Here is a 19,450-nt window from a genome sequence, read left to right as displayed (position 1 = left end):
AATAAGCCATAAAGGTGGTCATTTTGAAACTCAATATGGCTGAAAATTTTAATGGAATTTCAGCTGTTCACAAGAAATGTGTATTTCACTAATTGTTTGTCTTGATAAATGTAGATTTTACAACAAAAAAACAGCTTTTTACGACATTCATATCCACATTCAGGGCAAATATGGACATAAAATGGTGGCCATTTTGAAATCCAAGATGGCTGCCCTCTGCAACACTTTCAAAATTGCCAACATGGTTTTTCATGTTCTTTGGTACCTATTTAACACATTCATATAGGTGGGATCTTCTAATCATCAAAATCCCACTGGATTGCATAGTCTCCCTGACTAATTCTCGGGATGCATTGATTTTTGTTTTTTACAAAACATTTTGTGGATGGTGAGGAGTTTCCTCGTTTCAGATCCAGTTGATTGATTTCCGATTGTGACCAGTTTATTATTCCGCAGCTGTACTGGAATACTGGTATTGCAAGTTGGTTTATGGTTTTGTTTTGTTTTTTCCGTTTAGAAAGGTATGTTTTCAGGATCAGCCTTGTTCTACGCAGATATTATTTGGAAATTGTTTTGTGCATTTGTTTGTGACATATTGGATGGCCCTCTTTTTCTTCGTTGTCAAGCTTCTATGTTGTTGTATGTGTATCAATTTTTAAGTTGTCCATTTTTGTTGGATTACCTTGTACGAGTGTGCACTTGGCACACTTATCTCTGCCAAATTCCATTTGAATGCGGTCAGAATACCGTTTCACCAATTTGAGTTGTTCTCGGAATTAATATAAAGTAAAACTGGAATAACACTCGGTAGAGTGCATACCTCTGCCAGGTGAAACAGTTCACGTTTGGTATCCCACTTATAGGCCAGATCTGGATCCAGACCTGAACCAAAATCGAATCGCCTTGTTCTTGTCACCTGTACAACTCATCCACCAAGTTTTGTCGTAATCTGTCCGCAATGTTTTTAAATACTGTGCGAAACCAGGTGGCCCAGAAGTAATATTGTAGTCAGAGAATCCACATTTATGCAGAAAAAGATCCTCCATGGTTCAAATCTTCCACTTTTGGGGATTCTGCAATCAAAATAATTATCAATTAATAACATCAATTAACAATCAAAATAATAAATTATAAAATAATAATGAAATTGTAGTGACTATTGTTCCGACAACTGCCCTAGTACTTCTGGGTCACCCAATATATCGTTTTTGGCCCCACCTCTCAATTGTGAAGAATCACTTTAAAAATTCTATTATCTGAATCTGGATCCTCAACAAAATCCAATCAGTTAGTCCTCGTCACATACCCAAACTGTCTAAGTTCACCAAATTTTGTCCAAATCCATCCATAACCTTTTGAGATGTCCTGCTTACAGACAGACAGATCAACAGGGGTGAAAACAATTTCCATCCACCTTCGGTTTTGGAGGTAAATATAACCTCTGTCCACCTTTGGTGGCAGAGGTAACAATAACAGTAAATAATGATTAACAAACATATACGCTCAGGTACCCAAGTTGATTTACCTTTGATGGCTTTATCAAAATCATGGAGTATTATTTTGAGCATCGAACTCTGCAGAATGTTAATCCAGTTGTCATAACGATGTCCAACTGCTTATCTATTTCTCCAATCAGTTGGAAAGACGGCCTGGCTTTCTGTGCCTTGATTCACCGACATCGTCCTGACCTCATCGATTATTCCGAACTTCGTAAGGTCAGCAGGACACGTGGCTACATCTGGTTAAAGTCCCAATCTTCACTCTGGCCTGTAATATGGCTGGCAGGAAACAACACCTCACCTTTCAAATTTATCACTTTCAATAACATCCATGATGTTATCATCCATCCAAACATGATTGCCATGTTGATGTGTCATCTGCATAACCTTACTGTGACCATGTTTGTTTCACCTTTACTGCATTCATCCTCACTCTGCCCCACAACATCTTCCTTTACACTTCCTAATCATTCACCTCTTTCTATTTAGTTTGTTTTTCAAGATGCTCTGACAACTCCCAGCATTTCATATTATAAATAAGTTATTTGTCACGAGCATGAAGTTGTTTGCCATTAATGCCCATAAAACCTTTTTTTTCTATTTTTAGGATGATCCCCTAACAAACCTAAACACAGCCTTTGAAGTGGCTGAGAAAAATCTGGATATTCCAAAGATGCTGGATGCTGATGGTAAGGTTAAATATATCGGGATAAATATTAAATAAAGTAAATAAATTGAACAACATTTTCAGTGGGCAAGGCATCGCCCGAAACGCTGCATGGCACCGTGTAGCCCAACACAAGCGGGTGGGGCCTGAACTCTGTACGTCAATCAATGTCTTCTTGGTTGTTTATCAGAGGGACAGTGTAGACTAGAATGACAGTACGAGTACCTTTTCCGTGTATCACCATGGTTTGCAAACTAACAACCAAGCCGTTAGTGGAGCGATCGCCAAGTGGCTTAAGCACTCAAGCAATCACTCCAATGAAATAGTTGATAAGGAACAGCTGGCTTGGCAAGCGATAGCAAGCTGATTGCTGATTGGACACACCCACCCGCAAGAACGAAAACATCGCCAATTGAAATTCTCACATTTCACTCCACATGTCGACCGTTTAGTCCACCTGATCCAATCCTCAAATCCGAAATCATATTTCGATTACATACTTTAATTACCCTCACTCAAGGATTCGGAGAGAGTATTGCATTTGGGTCCGTTTGTCAGTTGCCGGAATCCTTCGGATTTCGGCAATTATGTTGGTCGGTTGTGTGTGTCATTTTGTGTGTCTGTCTGTCTGTTTGTTTGTGTGTTTGTTTACCCTGTAGCAGCCACACCATTTCAGCGATCATGACCAAACTGGGTAAAGACGTCGGCCATGGTCCAACTTAGACACTTGTTGTTTTTTGTGAATCTAGTTCAAAGGTCAAGGTCAAGGTCACCAAAAAAACCAAATTCTTATTTTCGCAATAACGTCCGCTAAAATGGTCGTATCGACTTCAAACCAAATCCAAAATGTGCATCTTCCAATTCTGCATCCAACCATACGTCTCATCGGGGTGTCACACCAACACCCTTCTTAGCGGTCGGGGGTCGAATGTTGGGGGGTCTGGTCAAGAATTTCAAATTGCGATAAAAACGCCATTTCAAGTCCGATTGACTTCCAAGTTATGATCATGACCAAACTAAATGCTATAACTCATTAAACAGTAGCACTATCGACTTATAAGAACCAAATTGATTTCCAGGTTTTTGTTTTTTCAGAGATCATGGAGATATGACAAAGTTATTCTGGCAATTCCTTGCTCAATGAGCAATTTCATTTGTCTGTCTGTCTGTCTGTCTGTCTGTCTCTGTCTTTGTCCGCACAGAACTTTCGTGTTTTTCTCCGCAACCGCTTGTCGGATTAAGACGAAATTGTCACCATTGGTGTGACTACTCATGTAGAATGTTTTAATGATAATTATGACGTTATAGGTCGCGTGGTGTGGCAGCCATATTGGAAAAATGGAAAAACTGTGGACTTCTTTATCTCTGAATCCGCACAAAGGAAAAAAATTGAAACTTGGCACACACAGCAAGTCATCTTCATGGGGAATGAGTGTGATTTTTTTAATGATGTCATAGGTGCCCTTGTTATGACATCATAATTGCATATGTAGAACACCACATCCAATCAGTATGAAAATTTTTGAGGGTCATCGAGGGATAAAATGGTACACAGAAAAAAAAAATTCATAATGTCATCAGTCACATGATTTGGCAGCCATATTTTTTTGTTTTTCTTTAACCTTCAAAAATATTCTCTGAAGTGGCTGAACAGATCGAGGCGAAACTTTACAGCATGACTGCCTATCTATGAGGAACAAAAGGTTCCCACATATGATGTCATTGATCACATGGTTTGGCAGCTAAATTGGATTTACCCTAAAACCTATAAAAATACACCACTGAAAGGAAGTCCTGGCGAGGGTTTGCAATGTCTGATTGCTCTTTTTCTTGTTCGTCCTATGCAATCCATCGTGGAAATTGACATATAATGCATGAAATCGCTCCAAGCTCCTAATTTGAAAACTATAGCACCTACAAAAATGATGTATACGGTGATTCGTAGGTATGAAGATCAGGAATTCGATGATATGAGTGAGGAAAGTGGAAAAAATAAATTTTGAGTGCTTTATTGTGAAGAAACCGTTGCGGCCTGTTCAACGTCAAGGCATTGTTGAGCAGGCTGAACAAAATGGTGGCTTAAGACCCCAGCGAGCTGACGGGGCTGACCAAGATGGCATGCCACCATCTTCGTAAGGCTTCTTTTCTTTGTGCGTGATGAGCACCCCCTAAATTATCTTCAAAAGGGGTGTTTAAATTAACCCAAACACCCAACTTTCACCCATGCACTCCTTTGGAGTCCCCTTAGTATGCTTGCAAAGTTTGGGGCCACTGCGTTTCATGGTGTTGGAGTTGTATGGAGGAGACGCACTGACTGGCTAGCTATCGTATGCAGCCTGTGGCTGGTGGCTGCTGGTTGCATCGTTTTTTTTCTGGGAGCACAGTTGTGCAGTGCCCTCTATTACCAGTGCACTGGTACTCATTTCACCAACCTCAGAAGGATGACAGGCTGAGTCAACCCCACCTGGTGTTGATTCAACAAGAAAAACAAGGGCTCAAATTCAGGACCCTAAGGTCCCAAGCCAGCCACCTTAACCATTAAGCCAACACCATGCTTGTACTGACTGACTGACACACTGACATTTATTATTATTATAGATTGCACTGCAAAGGCTGAAGGGTGATTTCAAGAATAATTATTCGGCAAAGAAAGCTTAGTTGAGGACTCCATGAAAAAGGTACCAGTAGGTGAAGAAATTGGGTCCAAAATCCATTGTATTTGTTCATTGTTTTTTTGAGGCTCAAATCCTCGTGGTCAGCCCTTGTAGATGTATCTTTCTGCTCCTGTGCGTGTTCGCTACCTTTTAATCTCCAGATATTGTAAACACACCAAGACCGGATGAAAAGACCATCATGACGTACATCTCTTGCTTCTACCATGCATTCTCTGGTGCACAGAAGGTACAACTGTCTGTATGTCTTCAAACATTGAGAACAAATATAAATTGATATTCCTCGGTTATGTTTACCCGCTTGTTGGACCATTAAGAAGCAAACTATAATTTCGGAAATATTTCCTTTTAGGTTTGCAGAAAATGGATAATGGAGCATGGAGATCTGTGACACTGTCAGGAATTCTCTTCTTCGAGTCGATCTTGAGTGTTAATGAAGTGTTTGTCCACTTATGTCATGATTAAAATTTCCATAACTTACCACCTGCACGTATTCCCATCAGGCCGAGACTGCTGCAAACCGCATCTGCAAAGTTCTTGAGGCAAACCAGGAGAACGAGAAGCTCATGGAGGAGTATGAACGCATCGCCAGCGATGTGAGTTTTATCTCTTCAAAACATTCAGCGAAGTAGTCACATTTCATGTTTGTCCAAAGGTGAAGGTTCATTTGTGGGAGGTGAATTGGTGAGGGACAAGGCAGTAAACGAAGATGTGGGACTTCAAGTTCCAGACATCTAGCAAGGCCAAGGCATTGTGGGAAGTTTAGGATTGAAATTTGATTTATTATGTCTGGTTGACTCTATTTGACGACAATGTGTGCAGTTTGAAGCAATTGGATGTTGAGAATTAATGACTTTGGTTGAAGAATCAAATTTCAAAATTATTTATCCAAAACGTGGGCTTAGCTTTTGTGACTTAAATGCAAATCTGCTCAAATAGTCATATGGTATGCTGAAAGGGGAGATGGAAGGGGTTTGGGTGGGGGGAATTGGGGATTGAGAAAAATAATAATTGAACGATAATGAAAAAGAGGAGGATAATAATAATGCGAGTTTCCTTGGAAGGGACTTCGGCACAGGAGGAGGCCATTAGGCCTGTCAAAGCCTGTGCTATTATTACCAACTCATGGTTGTTTGTCTGTTCTCTATCTTTTTTGTACACTGAGAATCAGACAAGGAGGCAACACGTACCATTTTTAAAGTCTTTGGTATGGCTCGATCAGGATTCGAACCACCAACCTCCCAGAGTGGATGCTCCAAGCATTATGCCACCGAGTATATTGGAGTTTGAGAAGAGAAAGGGGGGGGGGAGTTTAGAGGAGAAAGGAGTAAAAAGAGGATCAAGGGGATGAGGATGTATGGGACTAATGGGGTAGGGGGTGGAGGCTGGATATCAATATTCTACCACAGTTACATGTAATATGTAAGTGGTCCATAAGAAAATAACCTCAGCTACACCCTCTCCTGCATCCTCATCAGCTCCTGGCCTGGATTGATCAGCAGATTCCATGGCTGAGCAAACGTGAAACACAGCCATCATTGGCACCTGCACAGACGCTGCTCTCACGCCACAGCGATTACTCCAAAGAAGAGCGACCACCACATGCCAAAGAACGCAACCGCCTCAACACAACCTTCAACTCACTCCAGACACGACTGCGCCTCCATAATCGTCCAAACTTTATGCCAGCAGAGGGTCATCTTGTCGCGGTACGGACCTTCTTATAGCTCGAGATGCTTCCTGAGCACTTCTCTCTTGCCCTTATGCAATTGCAAGTGAAACCATGCTGTGCTGAGCTGACCCCACTGTGCAATGCAGATTTGTGCTTCTTCATTTATAACGAATATTATTGGCTTATTTTGGATGTTTTTCTCTGAATATACAATCTTGGAAGCACATTAAATTTGGAAATTTTCCAAAACCTTACCACCACATTCTTACCAGTTCCCTCCCCAGTTGGGCTCAGCCGAGCATGGTATGGGTTCACTTACAATGCAAAGAAGAACTGTGCATTCCCCTGCTTATTTCCACCTCAATGACATATCCGAGTCTGAACTCGCTGTGTCAACTCATTAGCCTGGCACCCTCATAGCGGGAGCCAGGATTTTGCAATCACTTGTGTGTGTGCGTATGCGTGTTTCTGTCTGTCCAAGCCATAACCTTTTCCCCATTTGAGCTTTTATCATAAAATTTTCAACAACATATATTATGAGAATACCTACATGGAGAAAATAATTGATGAGTATGTCAAAACGTGAAAAGCCAAAGTCATAGTAACAAAAATAGCCCTTATTAACCTGGCAGCAGCACGGCTGTGCGAAACGCGCGAGACAGCGGGGTTGTTTTTTTTCGTCTTGGAGACGAGTTCTGGGAATGGTTGCTGGGGAAAAAGCCTATATAGCATGGATGGCCCTCCCTGTAAAGTGTTTATTTAAGGTAGGGAAAATGATCAAAAGTGTTCAGGGTTTCTTGGTAAATGCAGAGTGATAATGATAATCATGTTCTTCTGTATGACAAATTTCAGGTCACAAATCTAAGTCTAAGTTGGACAGCCAAGTCACAGCACTGTCTGTTTCGTGAATTGCCCTAAATCCTTCATCAAACTTCTGTAGGTGACACTCATTCACAATGTGATGAATAGTCTTATCTGGGTAACCAGTCACATTCTGGGTTGTCTTTGAAATTCCATTTGCCGAGATGGCGTGATGTCCTTGCATGGAGAGTACGGATCCTGTTGAGCACAGACCACTGTTTCCGGGGGAGGTCGAAACCTGGAGGCTCTTCTGTCGGATCACTCGTCACCAGTTCTTTGTTCGTAATGTTGGCTGTCCAGAGATTACGCCACTTGTCCTTTTGATCAAACCCCACATTACTCAAAACATTTGCAGAGCCTCAGAAAGGTTTGCATGACTTGTATATATTTGTTAGATTCTGCAGGTCTTCTTGGATTGGAAGCTCTGAGTTGGCTTTGATGCGATCAGCCTATCTCAGTATTCTTGCCTTCTGGCACACATCAGGGGGTTGGATGTAAGACAGGATTGGGAGCCACTGCACGGATGTTGATTTCAATGTACCGTTGATTATCCACATCAGTGTTTTCGGGACAGTGTCCAAGTGTTTTGTGTGGCTGCAGCTTTCAGCAGAAGACCATATCGCTATCCCGTATCATGGTGACATGGTCTTGCACGTGCCTGGGAATGATCACTTGGTGCAACACCTGTCTTGAGTGTGTGTTGGTAGCCAGTCTCAATGTGGGTGGTAAGTTCAAGCATTTGATCAACACAGCTCCTACCAGGTCTGAAGCTCGCTTGTTCCTTGGGAAGGTTGGGCTCTATTAATGGAGAGAGCCTGGCCAGAAGGACATGCTCAAACAACTTGTATGTCGTACATTGCAGGGATATGGGCTGATAGCTGGATGGGTCAGTAGCAGGTATCTCTGGCATAAGAATGACAATGACTTTAGCCTCTCTCCTGGTTGATGGTCTGACTCCAGTTGCATGGATGTTAGTAAATCGAAAAGCCAACCAACCACATCTATGGGGTCACAAGTCCCAATCATGATAATGAAAAGGGTACTGATGATGATTATGGTACATTATGATGACAATGGTACATGTCACTTCTTTGTGAGCACATTTGTACTTTTTCTTTATCTATAATTTATTTTTCAGTTATCTATAATACCTTTATATATACTCTCCCAGGATTGATAAATGCTTTTGTCTCTGGACAAGGTAGGAGAAGATAATTTCAAGGAAATGCCCCCAAACATCAAATAAAAACAGAAAATTGGCTTGAGAAAACAAGGCTTATAGTGGGGCAGATAACAGCAATTTTTGAGAGGAATCGTGAAAATGATGATACAAGCATCAAATTTGTCACATTTGTTCTCCAGGGGATTCTAATCAAATCTGCCTGATTGGCCAGTTGAAAATCCAAATTTTGAAAAATTTGAAAAAAAACAAAAAAACTTCAAAAAAGTCAAGATCACAAATCAATGTTGGATGCTGGCTGAGATTGGTGAATGTTTCAGAAACATCATCAAAGACGTTCCAAGTCTGCCATGCAGTTTTCTTCCCTTTGCTGCGGAAGGCAGACACGACGTCACATCCAGTGAACGCATGGAAGTATGGGATCCCTCTCGCTTTCTCAGGCCCTATTGCAGAAACTACCTCATGGACTGGAATCCATCGTGCCTTGGCTCCTTGGCCAAAGGCAATACACATGTTCTCAAGACCTAGTTCCTGTAAGGATGGCAGTACAGATATTGCTATGACTCGTACGTCCGTGTCATTAGCCTTAATGATAATGGACTTGCTACCATCCGTCGTTGCATCCCTGGCGTGTACAACTATTCGAGTGTCAGCTTCTTCATGACAACATGGAGACACAGCATTCAGTGACCTCCTTGTGTTGCTAATGGCATCTTCTCTTTTTGTGACAATGACTGTGCTTGTCGTCTGTGCTTCACACATCTTTTCCGCAAGGAAGTGAAACAGCTCAGTCTTGTTGCTGTCATCTCAAAGAAAGCTTCTCCAGTAACTTGGGGTCTTACTGGTTCCTGTCACACTTCTTCTGATTCCTTGCCCCCTTTTCGACCTTGCCTCGGACTTCAGACTTGACTTATTGTACATATCAAACACTACGTCCACCCTCTCGTACCTGGCACCATAGGATTCCACCTTTGGGATGATGTCTTCTTTAGCATAGTCATCAAATATCTTTGAAGTGCGTGGAGGTAGGGCATTGATAAGTGCTGAGCCATCAATGATGACTGCATCTCCCCTTGGTTCTCTGTCTGGGATGTTCACTTGTGCTTCAAGAATTTCAGCCAGCTGTGACTTCAAATTTTTTTGAAGTTTTTTTTTCTTCAAATTTTTCAAAATTTGGATTTTCAAATGGCCAATTGAGCAGATTTGATCAGAAAGCCCTGCAGAACAGAAATGCCAAATTTGATGCCTGTATCATAATTTGCACGATTTTTCTACTATCGACTACACTATTATGAATCACAATTTTGTGAGTAACGAGAAACCCACAATTTGGAAAAATTCGCAGTACTAAGTATCGTGACTGTGGACGTCACATTTATTTCGTGCTTTACTAAGTTTCGTGCAGTACTAAGTATCGTGACTGTGGTATTTAACTGTGGACGTCACAGGACATTGCACATGCCTGGGAACGCCTCGAAGGTGCTGAGTGTGGTTACGAGGAATGGCTGCTCTCAGAAATGCAGAGGCTGCAAAGACTGGACCACCTTGTTGCTAAGTTCAAGATCAAAGCTGATGGACATGAGGCCTGGAGTGCAGGTAGGATGACTGCCATTCAATGCCTGATGTACCTATATCAATATATCAATATAACAATACATTTATATAACAATATATATATATATAACAATATATATAACAATATATATAACAATATATATATAACAATATATATATATATATATATATATATATATATATCAATATCCTATTTATTATTTCTGTTAACGTCTGCGCGTAATTTGACGTTTTTCCTCCAAAACTGCTGGACGGATTGTCGCCACTTTCGGAATGCAGGTGGTCTGTGGTCTAATGAACAGCATGGGCTATGAGAGATCACACCAGATGGACACGTTTGGGAATTTTTGGCGATTTTCTAATTTTTACATTCGTTTGCATGGCGACATGTGACGTCACCGCTGAGGGGCGTAATGACGTCATGACATCATCGGTCATTCGCCGACGTCATTACGTCTGTCGTCGACAGACCGTCACCGCTGAGAGGCGTAATACCACTCCAAGAAAACAGCGTCTGCAATGTAAAACCCTCTTCTGCACATGCTGACGACCTCAGAAGGTGCATTTGACACAAAAAATGTCACAAGAAACATTGTATATAAAGAAATTCGATAAATCGCATTGTGAAGACTGGATATATTGATGTCCTAACGAACCCTCACTTTCAAAACTTCGCGCAAGGTGCGGGTTTGGCGAGTATATGTATATATATATATATATATATATATATATATATATATATATATATATATATATATATATATATATATTGTTACGGATCTGGAAACCATATGCATTCAACATACAGATGTCCCAAAAATCAGTTATGTCGTTAAGTATGTGTGTAGTCAGATCCCCTTCCTTTTGTCTCATGGGAGAATCAAATGTGTGCGTTTCGATTTATTTTAGTTCGGTTATTACATCTAACAAGCCATCTAACAACCATCCCATCTGCATCACCCCTCGGCCCATCACGATCCACCACCAACCAGCTGCCTTCTCACACCCTGACGTGCCAAGGCAAGATCTCGCGGTTCTGATTTCTCGGCTCCCACAAACGTTGTAACTCTTTCACGACGACCTTTGCAACATTGATACTGTTGCTCGACAAGTACGAACTCGAGTGGAAGAGTGGGTGGCGTTTCCCGGCAGGGGCCGAAATCCCCCCCCCCCCCCAGGAAGGGCGAGTCCATGGGAGCCTGCCCAATCAGGGCGGGGAGTGAGGTCTGTTCGAGCGAGCCCCGCCCCATTGAGGGAGGTCCATAAATTCCCGAGCACTCTCTGAGGCGATGGTTTTTTGGGGGTTGCTTCGAAGGGGTTGTTACAAAGGTTGTTCGGAGGTTTTCGACGGGGTTGTTGTTGAGCGTGCAGTTCTTTTGAAGTGGAGGGTTGAGCAGAAGGTCGTGAAGGCGGCAAACGTGTCTCTGCTGGCCCTCCATAAGGAAAGGAAAGAGCGACCCTAACCCCCCTCCATGGACCCCGCTATTCACCACCCGAGCTCCACCACGAACCAGGAATCCCACATGTGCGACTGGGGACAAAACAAACTACCTTTGTCAGGTGCCGCATCGTGGAGCACCCCTTCCTCCGACGGTCAGATACCCATCCGAACTCTGACCCCCAGCTTGTCTCTCTCCTCGGCTGCGAGGGTCCAATAAAGAGCTCGGGGTTTGTTTTCATTTGTGTGTGTCTGCGTGTGGGCCTGTCTTCAGGCCTTTCTGGTGTATTGCCGTCCCTTCTTTCTTTCCGTCCCTTCTTTCTTTCCGTCCCTTCTTGCATTGGTCCAGCATGGTTCGGATCTGAGTTTAGGCGGGGTTTTATCCCCGGTAATCGGACAATTGTAGCCGGGACGTCCTGGGCAGGCCTGCTCGACTGCATCCGAGCCGGAAAGGTAGGTGGCAGAGTGGTAGTCGGTTGGTGTAATTTTACCACTGCCGGTAGAGTGAATCCGGTTCGGCCAGGCATTCCGAGGGCGTGGATCCCCGGTAGCCGAGAGCGCGTGGTTACTTAGGTACATTGGATCTAGACAAAATAACTCTATGCCACACGGTCAAAATATTGGCGTTCCACGGTCGGTTAAACGACCCGCCGGCTTACGGAGTTATCCGAGCGACGGCCTACAATTCCGGGAAGTTTGGTGGGAGATGACGCAAGCTTTCCCCACCTAGCGGTCGTTCTCGCCACCGACACCTGGCCCGCAAATATATATATATATATATATATATATATATATATATATATATATATATATATATATATATATATATATATATATATATATATATATATATATATATATATATATATATATATATATATATATATATATATATATATATATATATATATATATATATATATATATATATATATATATATATATATATATATATATATATATATATATACATATACATATATATATATATATATATATATATATATATATATATATACATATACATATATATATATATATATATATATATATATATATATATATATATATATATATATATATATATATATATATATATATATATATTGTTACGGCTGTGGAAATTTGCAATATACCAGAGAGGTCCTCAGGTTAGATATATCGATAAGTTCTTGTGTAGTTAGTCCACACCCGTTGTTTGGAGGGAGTATGTGTGATTCATTCGGGCTGTGACGCTTTAGTTAGCCGTTTTTCTTTTGCTGTCGTTATTTTGGTGCAACTACAACGCCAACCATCGCCAACAACCTCTCCACAACCAACATCTCAACAACCGCGCCATTCAGACCACGACGCAACCTTCAAAACATTCCCCACCACCATCTTCGCCACCACCCACCTTATGAACGCCATCCTACATCCACCGTGTGGCCACGATCTCCGCGGAACGGGTGAGGGACACGGGATTGTGCACTGAAGGTTCTTGCCGGAGCCCGGGGGAGAGGTCTCCCGCCTGAATCTCCTGCCCGAATTTCTCCCGCCTGAATCTCTTGCCCTGATGGTCGTCGCGCTTGGTGAGAAGGGGGAGGGGTGGGGCAGCTCGCTCCCGATTGGTGGATGCATGGTGTGACGCAATCAGGGAGGAGGAACGCCCCCTGTCGAGACCTTTCTCGAAACGCCTCGAAGAGGGGTGGAGCGGAGAACGGGGCGGAGCGACAGGTCGGAGCCCCGCGCTACAAAAGGGGGCGGATGAGGAGAGTTCAGCGCGCGCTTGATCCCTTTGTACATGACGGTGTGGTGAGAGAGAGAGGAAGCTCCTGCTCGAGAGTTCCTGGTCGGAGGGTCAGTCGGAGTCGGTGCGGTCCCCAGACCCCGCTGGTGGGACGGAGCGTCTGCCATTCCCCTCTCTCGGCCCCAAGTATCGACGGTTTCTCCCCCCCCCCCCCGTCCGCACCGAGATAGCGCCGGAAAACCCCATTCGTTCCCCAAAACTCCGTCCATGGCGTCGAGCGGCCAACACGTGCCGGCGTCTCACCGACCACGCCGGAGGAGCTGAAAGCTGAGGGCGCGGGAGAAGGACTTGGTGCGCAAAGAGGGAAGTCGCCACTTTTGTTTCTTTGGGTTTTGTGTAAATTGTGTGGCGCCAGTCCGTCAACTTTAGACCTGCATAAGTGCCAGTGTAATTATTATATTCGGTTGTAGCTCTGCGTTTCGTTCTTGCTTTTGTTCTTGCCTTTGTATATGTGCATGATTAATTGTTGCTGACTGGAAATACGTGCTTCCGTGTGTTGCGCATTAAATGTTCTTGTCCAATGGTTCCCCCATTTCGCTTCGTCCTTTCCTTTGTTGAATCTCCATCTTGCATCACGTAAGGGATTGATAGTGGGTTTAAAACACCCAGTAACTAATCTGAACCGTCAAGGTCCACGATAACTCCGCTCAGTTATCCCTGTAGCACGGAACGAGCTGCTTAAGCGGTTCGTGTCCGGAGTCGACCTGTGGCGTGGTCCAACCCCTCGGTAGGTTATCCGTGCGGGTACTTAGGTATATCGACTTTCGGCGATTCACCCTATTTCGCGCGGGTGGAATGCGGACTGGGTTGTGGTGAGGTTTAACCCCCACCCGTGACTAGCTCCTTGGTGATAGTTCCAAGAGGGTCACGACTGAATTGTCCGTCCCGGTGGGCGACGCGGTCGCCATTCAAGTCAAGCGGCCGATCGCACGCCGGACGGGCCAGAATTCGTAACAAAATATATATGTGTGTGTATATATATATATATATATATATATATATATATATATATATATATATATATATATATATATATATATATATATATATATATATATATATATATATATATATATACACACACACACACACACACACACACACACACACACACACACACACACACACACACACACACACACACACAGCATTCTCTCTCTGTCTCTGTCTCTCTCGCTTTCCTTGTTCCTTATGTATGGCCACATATTTTAAGTTCGACTCCAAACTCGGGGTACAAATACAACTTTGTGTGAGGGGTAACACAGGCTATGTGGCTGTGGCCTCACAGGGGAGGGAGGGGGGGGGACATTTTCTATCTAAATGTGTACCATGTAGTGCCACCTGGTGGTGGTGGCAGAGGGTATTACGATTTCCAAATTTCCTTTGGCAACAATGTTACTTATTCACTTTTCTCTTCCTGCACAATTACAAATAAATATAGAGGTTTTGAATGGAATACGAAAAACACGCAGTTCATCCATGAAGCCTCGTGACTATGTGACTACATAGTCTATTAATTACATACTGTTTGAACGTCAATTGCACCCTGACTTCACGCATGTACATCTTTTAATTACATACTATTGGAATGTACTTTTCGACCCTTCGCCCTTTGAAAACCCTTTAAGACCCTGAAGACCCCAAGGACCCAAAAGACCCTGAGGACCCAGAAGACCTTAAAACATCCAGAAGGCCCAAAAATTCATGAGGACCCAAAAGTCCCACAATAACCATTGGACCCTTGAAGACCCCTTTTACGTTTTAAGACCCTTAAGATATCTTTTACCTTTAGGTCTGTTTCAACACTTCATGTGGATGCCTTGAGATCCCTTCACCATTTCGACCTTTTATACCCTTTCAACCCCAAGAACCTTTAGACCTTTTCACCACTTAAGTCCCTTTGCACCCCTCAGACCTTAACACCATTCAGACAGATTAAATCCTTGACCAGTTAGAGCTTTAGATCACTTGGACCTTTTTTATGTCTCTTTGTCTGTCTGTCTCTCTCTCAGTTCTTTATGCTCGGCCACATCTTTTAAGTTACAAACTCCAAACTCGTGGGTGCAAATACAACTTTGTGTGGAGGTTAACATAGGCTATGTGGCCGTGGCCTCACACGTGGGTCTGGGGGTGCATGAGGGGGGGGGAATAAATTATCTCTGCATATGTGTAAAGCACTCTTCACATGGGTAAATTTGTTTTCCCTTCCTTCTCCTTCTCACCCAAAAGTTTTGGCTAATACGACGACTAATTGCTCCGTCAGCGAAGCGTTGGGTAGGTTCAGCTCATAAATACCATGAAAGACTTTCATAAACTAAGATAATATAACAAAGGACTGTTATGTTCCAGAGACTCAGCACAGTCGAGGTCGACCAAGTATGTTATGCGCTACTCAATGCTTGCCCTAATATACCAATAATACTTTGGTAATTCATTATTGCATTGGCCTAGCCATAATTAACTTCTGTTTTGTAAGATCATATTCGTGAACCTGCATCTTGCAATTGTTTGTTTTTTGACCCTTCTCCCTCCTCCCTCTTTTCTCTCTTACCCCCTCCCTGCCCCTATCTCTCACCCCCTCCTTCCCTCTCTCTCCCTCCCATCACTGCCTCTGTCTCTCTCTGTCTCTCTCTGTCTCTCTGTGTCTCTCTCCCTCTCTCTGCCTCTCTCTCTTCCTCTCTCCATCTCTCCCCTCTCTCGTAGGCATCGATCAACAGCTGGAGAATGAAATATTAGGTGGAGGTGAAAATCTTGCCACAGATGAAAGTGACGGCCCTCTCAAAATAGGCAACAATCTAGCCACGGTTCAAGTCTTGATCCGAAGGCAGGAGGCGTTAGAGAGTGATCTGGCTGCTCATCAGGAAGGAGTGGAGCAGATTGCAGCAATTGCCCAAGAGCTCAAGTGAGTGCCTTTGTGTGGAGGATTAATGATAGGTTATTGAGATGTTTTTGACAAATCAAATTTGATAACTTCTTCCTTTGGAATTCATGCGTTCAGTTTTGAGTGTTTGTGAACATGCAAAGTTTTAACTGCATGTAGTTTGTAAAATCAGTTTTTGTCCTTTTCCATGGCAGTGAGTTAGAGTATGAAGATGTGGTGAGTGTGAACACTCGGTGTGAAGCCATCTGCAATCATTGGGATGATCTTGGCAAGAAAACTCAAGCACGACATAACGTTTTGAAGGTCTGTCAGCCAACAATGTAATCCTCAAATTGGCATTGCTGTTTTGTCCTGTGTCTGTTTAAAGATGTCCACACAACCTTCAGGGAAATGTTTCGCGAACTGGGTTTAGTTCCAGTAAAAATGAGTTTAATCGTCTCGTCTTAATATGACATGCATGACAGATATTTTATTGAACTTGTGAAAGACTAATGGAAGAGACTGTTCACAAAATACATGTAATCAAAGAAAGTTTTGCATTTTCTTTCTTTACATCATAAAATTTAATGGCAGAGTGAGGTGATGGAGGGTATGAACTGACAGTGGAACAATAGGGAAACAATTTGACACGATAGGTTGTGGTTCTCAACCTTGTTTGCCCCATGCACCATTTTCACCATATGTCAGAATCCCCCTTTCCAACATTGTCTGACTCAATAGGTGCCTTCCAAATAATATGCATATAATATTGAAAATCTTTTATTTTTTCTGTATTAGTACATGTACATTTACTTGGATTATTTTTATAGTGGAGTTTTACAAATTTAATAGCAATAGAAAATGTTGATGGGTTTTAAAACTTGAACAAAAGTTGTTTATTTTTTATATTCATAACTCATTACCTAACAGACGAAAGTTACTGAAGCATACTTCATGAAACAAAAAGTTCAATAGAATGCCAGGGTATTGTAATTAATTTTATTCTGATGAAGATTACAGTCAATGAGAAACCTGTGATTGTTTTTTTCTTCACCAATTCTTGGATACGCGGAGGAATGCTTGAAACGGCACAACGCAGGTCATTTTCAACCTTTAATCTACTTCGTTGCTTCGTTTTCATTTGCAATAGAGTTGAAAAACCTGACTCACAAAGATATCTAGACACAAATGGAAGCAATGCATGGATCGCTCTTTCTGCCACTTTTGGGTAGGAATCGCACATCAAGGGCCAAAACTCTGTGATGGATTTCTCTTCGAACATATCTCTTACTCCCGAATCAGTCTTCAGCTCCAGAAATTCATCTTGACAATCATCAAGAACTTTTTCAACTGACAATTTAAATGGATTTCGCACTAAATCCAACTCCTCATTACTGAGTTCAGGAGATTATCAGCTGAATTCATTTTCCAGTGTTGTCAAATGCTGCAAGATTTCATTTTTTTGCAAATTCTGGAAGCACTTTGTCTTCACCACCAGCAACAAGAATTGATGACAGCTTCTCAAACATTGCAACATTTTTGATCTTGACCTTTCTCTTCCAATTTTCCAGCTTGCTCATGAAAGCTTTCAAGGAATCCATGAATTTTATGATGTTTGTATTCCTTCCTTGCATCTGAAGATTCAGTTTATTCAACTGCTCAAAAATATCAACCAAATAGGCAAGGTAGATGATCCATTCCTCATCATCCAGCCAGGCAAAAAATTCCATCTTACCCTGAACTTCAAAAAATAATTTGAGCTCATCTCTAAGCTCAAATACTCGCTCAGTTACATTTCCTCTTGAAAGCCATCAAACATTTGTGTGGAAAAGAAGCAAATGATGGCCTTCATCCATGTCAATACCTAACTGCTTGAAAAGTCGTGAGTTGAGAGCTCCTCCTTTGACAAAATTCACAATTTGAATTGTTTGATCCAAAACCTTCCCGAGTGGAGCTGGAAGTGTTTTTGAGGCCAGTGCCTGATGATGGATCATACAATGAATGCCTTTCACTTTTGGAGCTCGCTTTTTCACACAAACTTGAAATCCAGATTGTGTCCCCAACATCGCTGGTGCTCCATCTGTACAGCACCCCCAGACATTATCCCACAAAAGATTTTCTGATTCAAAGAAAGATGAAACCTTTTCCAAAATATCTGAGGCCTTGGTAGTTGTTTCAAGAGGAGAACAAAAGAGAAACTCCTCTTTAAATGAACTTGAGTGAACATATCTTGCAAACACCAGCAACTGGGAACACGATGCCACATCAGTCGATTCATCAAGTTGAATTGAAAATAAGCCAAATGTTGCAGAGTTGATCTCCTGCACAACTTGATCCTTGATGTCAATGGCCATGTTGCTGATCCTCATTTGAACAGTACTGTTTGATAGTGAAACTGCTGCAAGTTTTTTTCTCCATTTTTTTGCAAAAACACAATTTCCACCATTTTGAGAGTGCAAGGTTTGATCAAAGTTTCCCCAATTGTATTTGTTTTTTTTCTGCTTTTGCTATCTCCAGTGCTATGACATAAGAAGCTTCAGTAACGTTTTGGTTCATTTGTTGGAATGCCCCTGTTGAATCCAGCTTCATCTTTTTGAGAGCATTCCCATGACGTTCAAAAAAGATTTTGGCCTTGTCCTTGTGTTGAGGATTAATATTCTGCAAATGTTGCTTCAACTTTGTTGGTTTCATAGAATCATTTGACAAAGCTTTGCTACAAATAACACATTGAGGCCTTTATTCTCCATTGATGATGATGGATGTGAATCCATATTGAATACATGAATCATCGTACCCTCTTTTTTTGACACTCAAGATGGGCTCCAAATTCTGTGAATAAAAAACAAGATTAAGTCAAAGATAACTATAAATGGAATATTTCCACAGATAGAAAAGTGAAATATTTTTCTTTATTTTTAATTTAATCTGTGACATTCAATAAAGTTTATTGAATGTCACAGATTAAATTAAAAACAAACTAAAATTCTACAGATTGTACATAATCCACAGGACATCACACCTTATTCAATAAAGTGTGAAGTCCTGTTTATTATGTATAACCTGTAGAATTGTAGTTTGTAGAAAGATCAATATTCCAACAGTTTGAGTCTGCCAATCTATGGTCTCAATTCCCCCCTGAAACCCTAAAATTCCCCCCTGGGGGGGGGGGAATTCTCCCCTGGTTGAGAACCCCTGGGTTAGGGAATAGGAAAAGAGAGAGAGAGAAGGGGAAGAAAC

General features: G+C 42.0%; 1 protein-coding gene across 1 annotated transcript in view; it reads left to right on the top strand.

The window, feature by feature from the left end:
* LOC147020459 (alpha-actinin-2-like) overlaps window positions 1–19,450 on the top strand; it is an 82,042-nt gene that overhangs the window by 28,347 nt on the left and 34,245 nt on the right. The window contains exons 6-13 of the mRNA XM_085895801.1: window positions 1,637–1,715; window positions 2,107–2,188; window positions 4,982–5,067; window positions 5,342–5,434; window positions 6,317–6,547; window positions 10,000–10,147; window positions 16,057–16,255; window positions 16,429–16,537. Coding sequence (XP_085751927.1) covers window positions 1,637–1,715; window positions 2,107–2,188; window positions 4,982–5,067; window positions 5,342–5,434; window positions 6,317–6,547; window positions 10,000–10,147; window positions 16,057–16,255; window positions 16,429–16,537 — 1,027 coding nt within the window. The remainder of the gene's footprint in view (window positions 1–1,636; window positions 1,716–2,106; window positions 2,189–4,981; window positions 5,068–5,341; window positions 5,435–6,316; window positions 6,548–9,999; window positions 10,148–16,056; window positions 16,256–16,428; window positions 16,538–19,450) is intronic.

The sequence above is a fragment of the Eptatretus burgeri genome, chromosome 9 (genome assembly GCF_056783735.1).
Source record: "Eptatretus burgeri isolate ZD-2024b chromosome 9, Ebu_testis_v1, whole genome shotgun sequence".
In the NCBI taxonomy this organism is placed as follows: Eukaryota; Metazoa; Chordata; class Myxini; order Myxiniformes; family Myxinidae; genus Eptatretus; species Eptatretus burgeri.
Note: the sequence above shows the minus strand (reverse complement) of the source record. Positions and strands in the feature narration are given on the sequence as shown.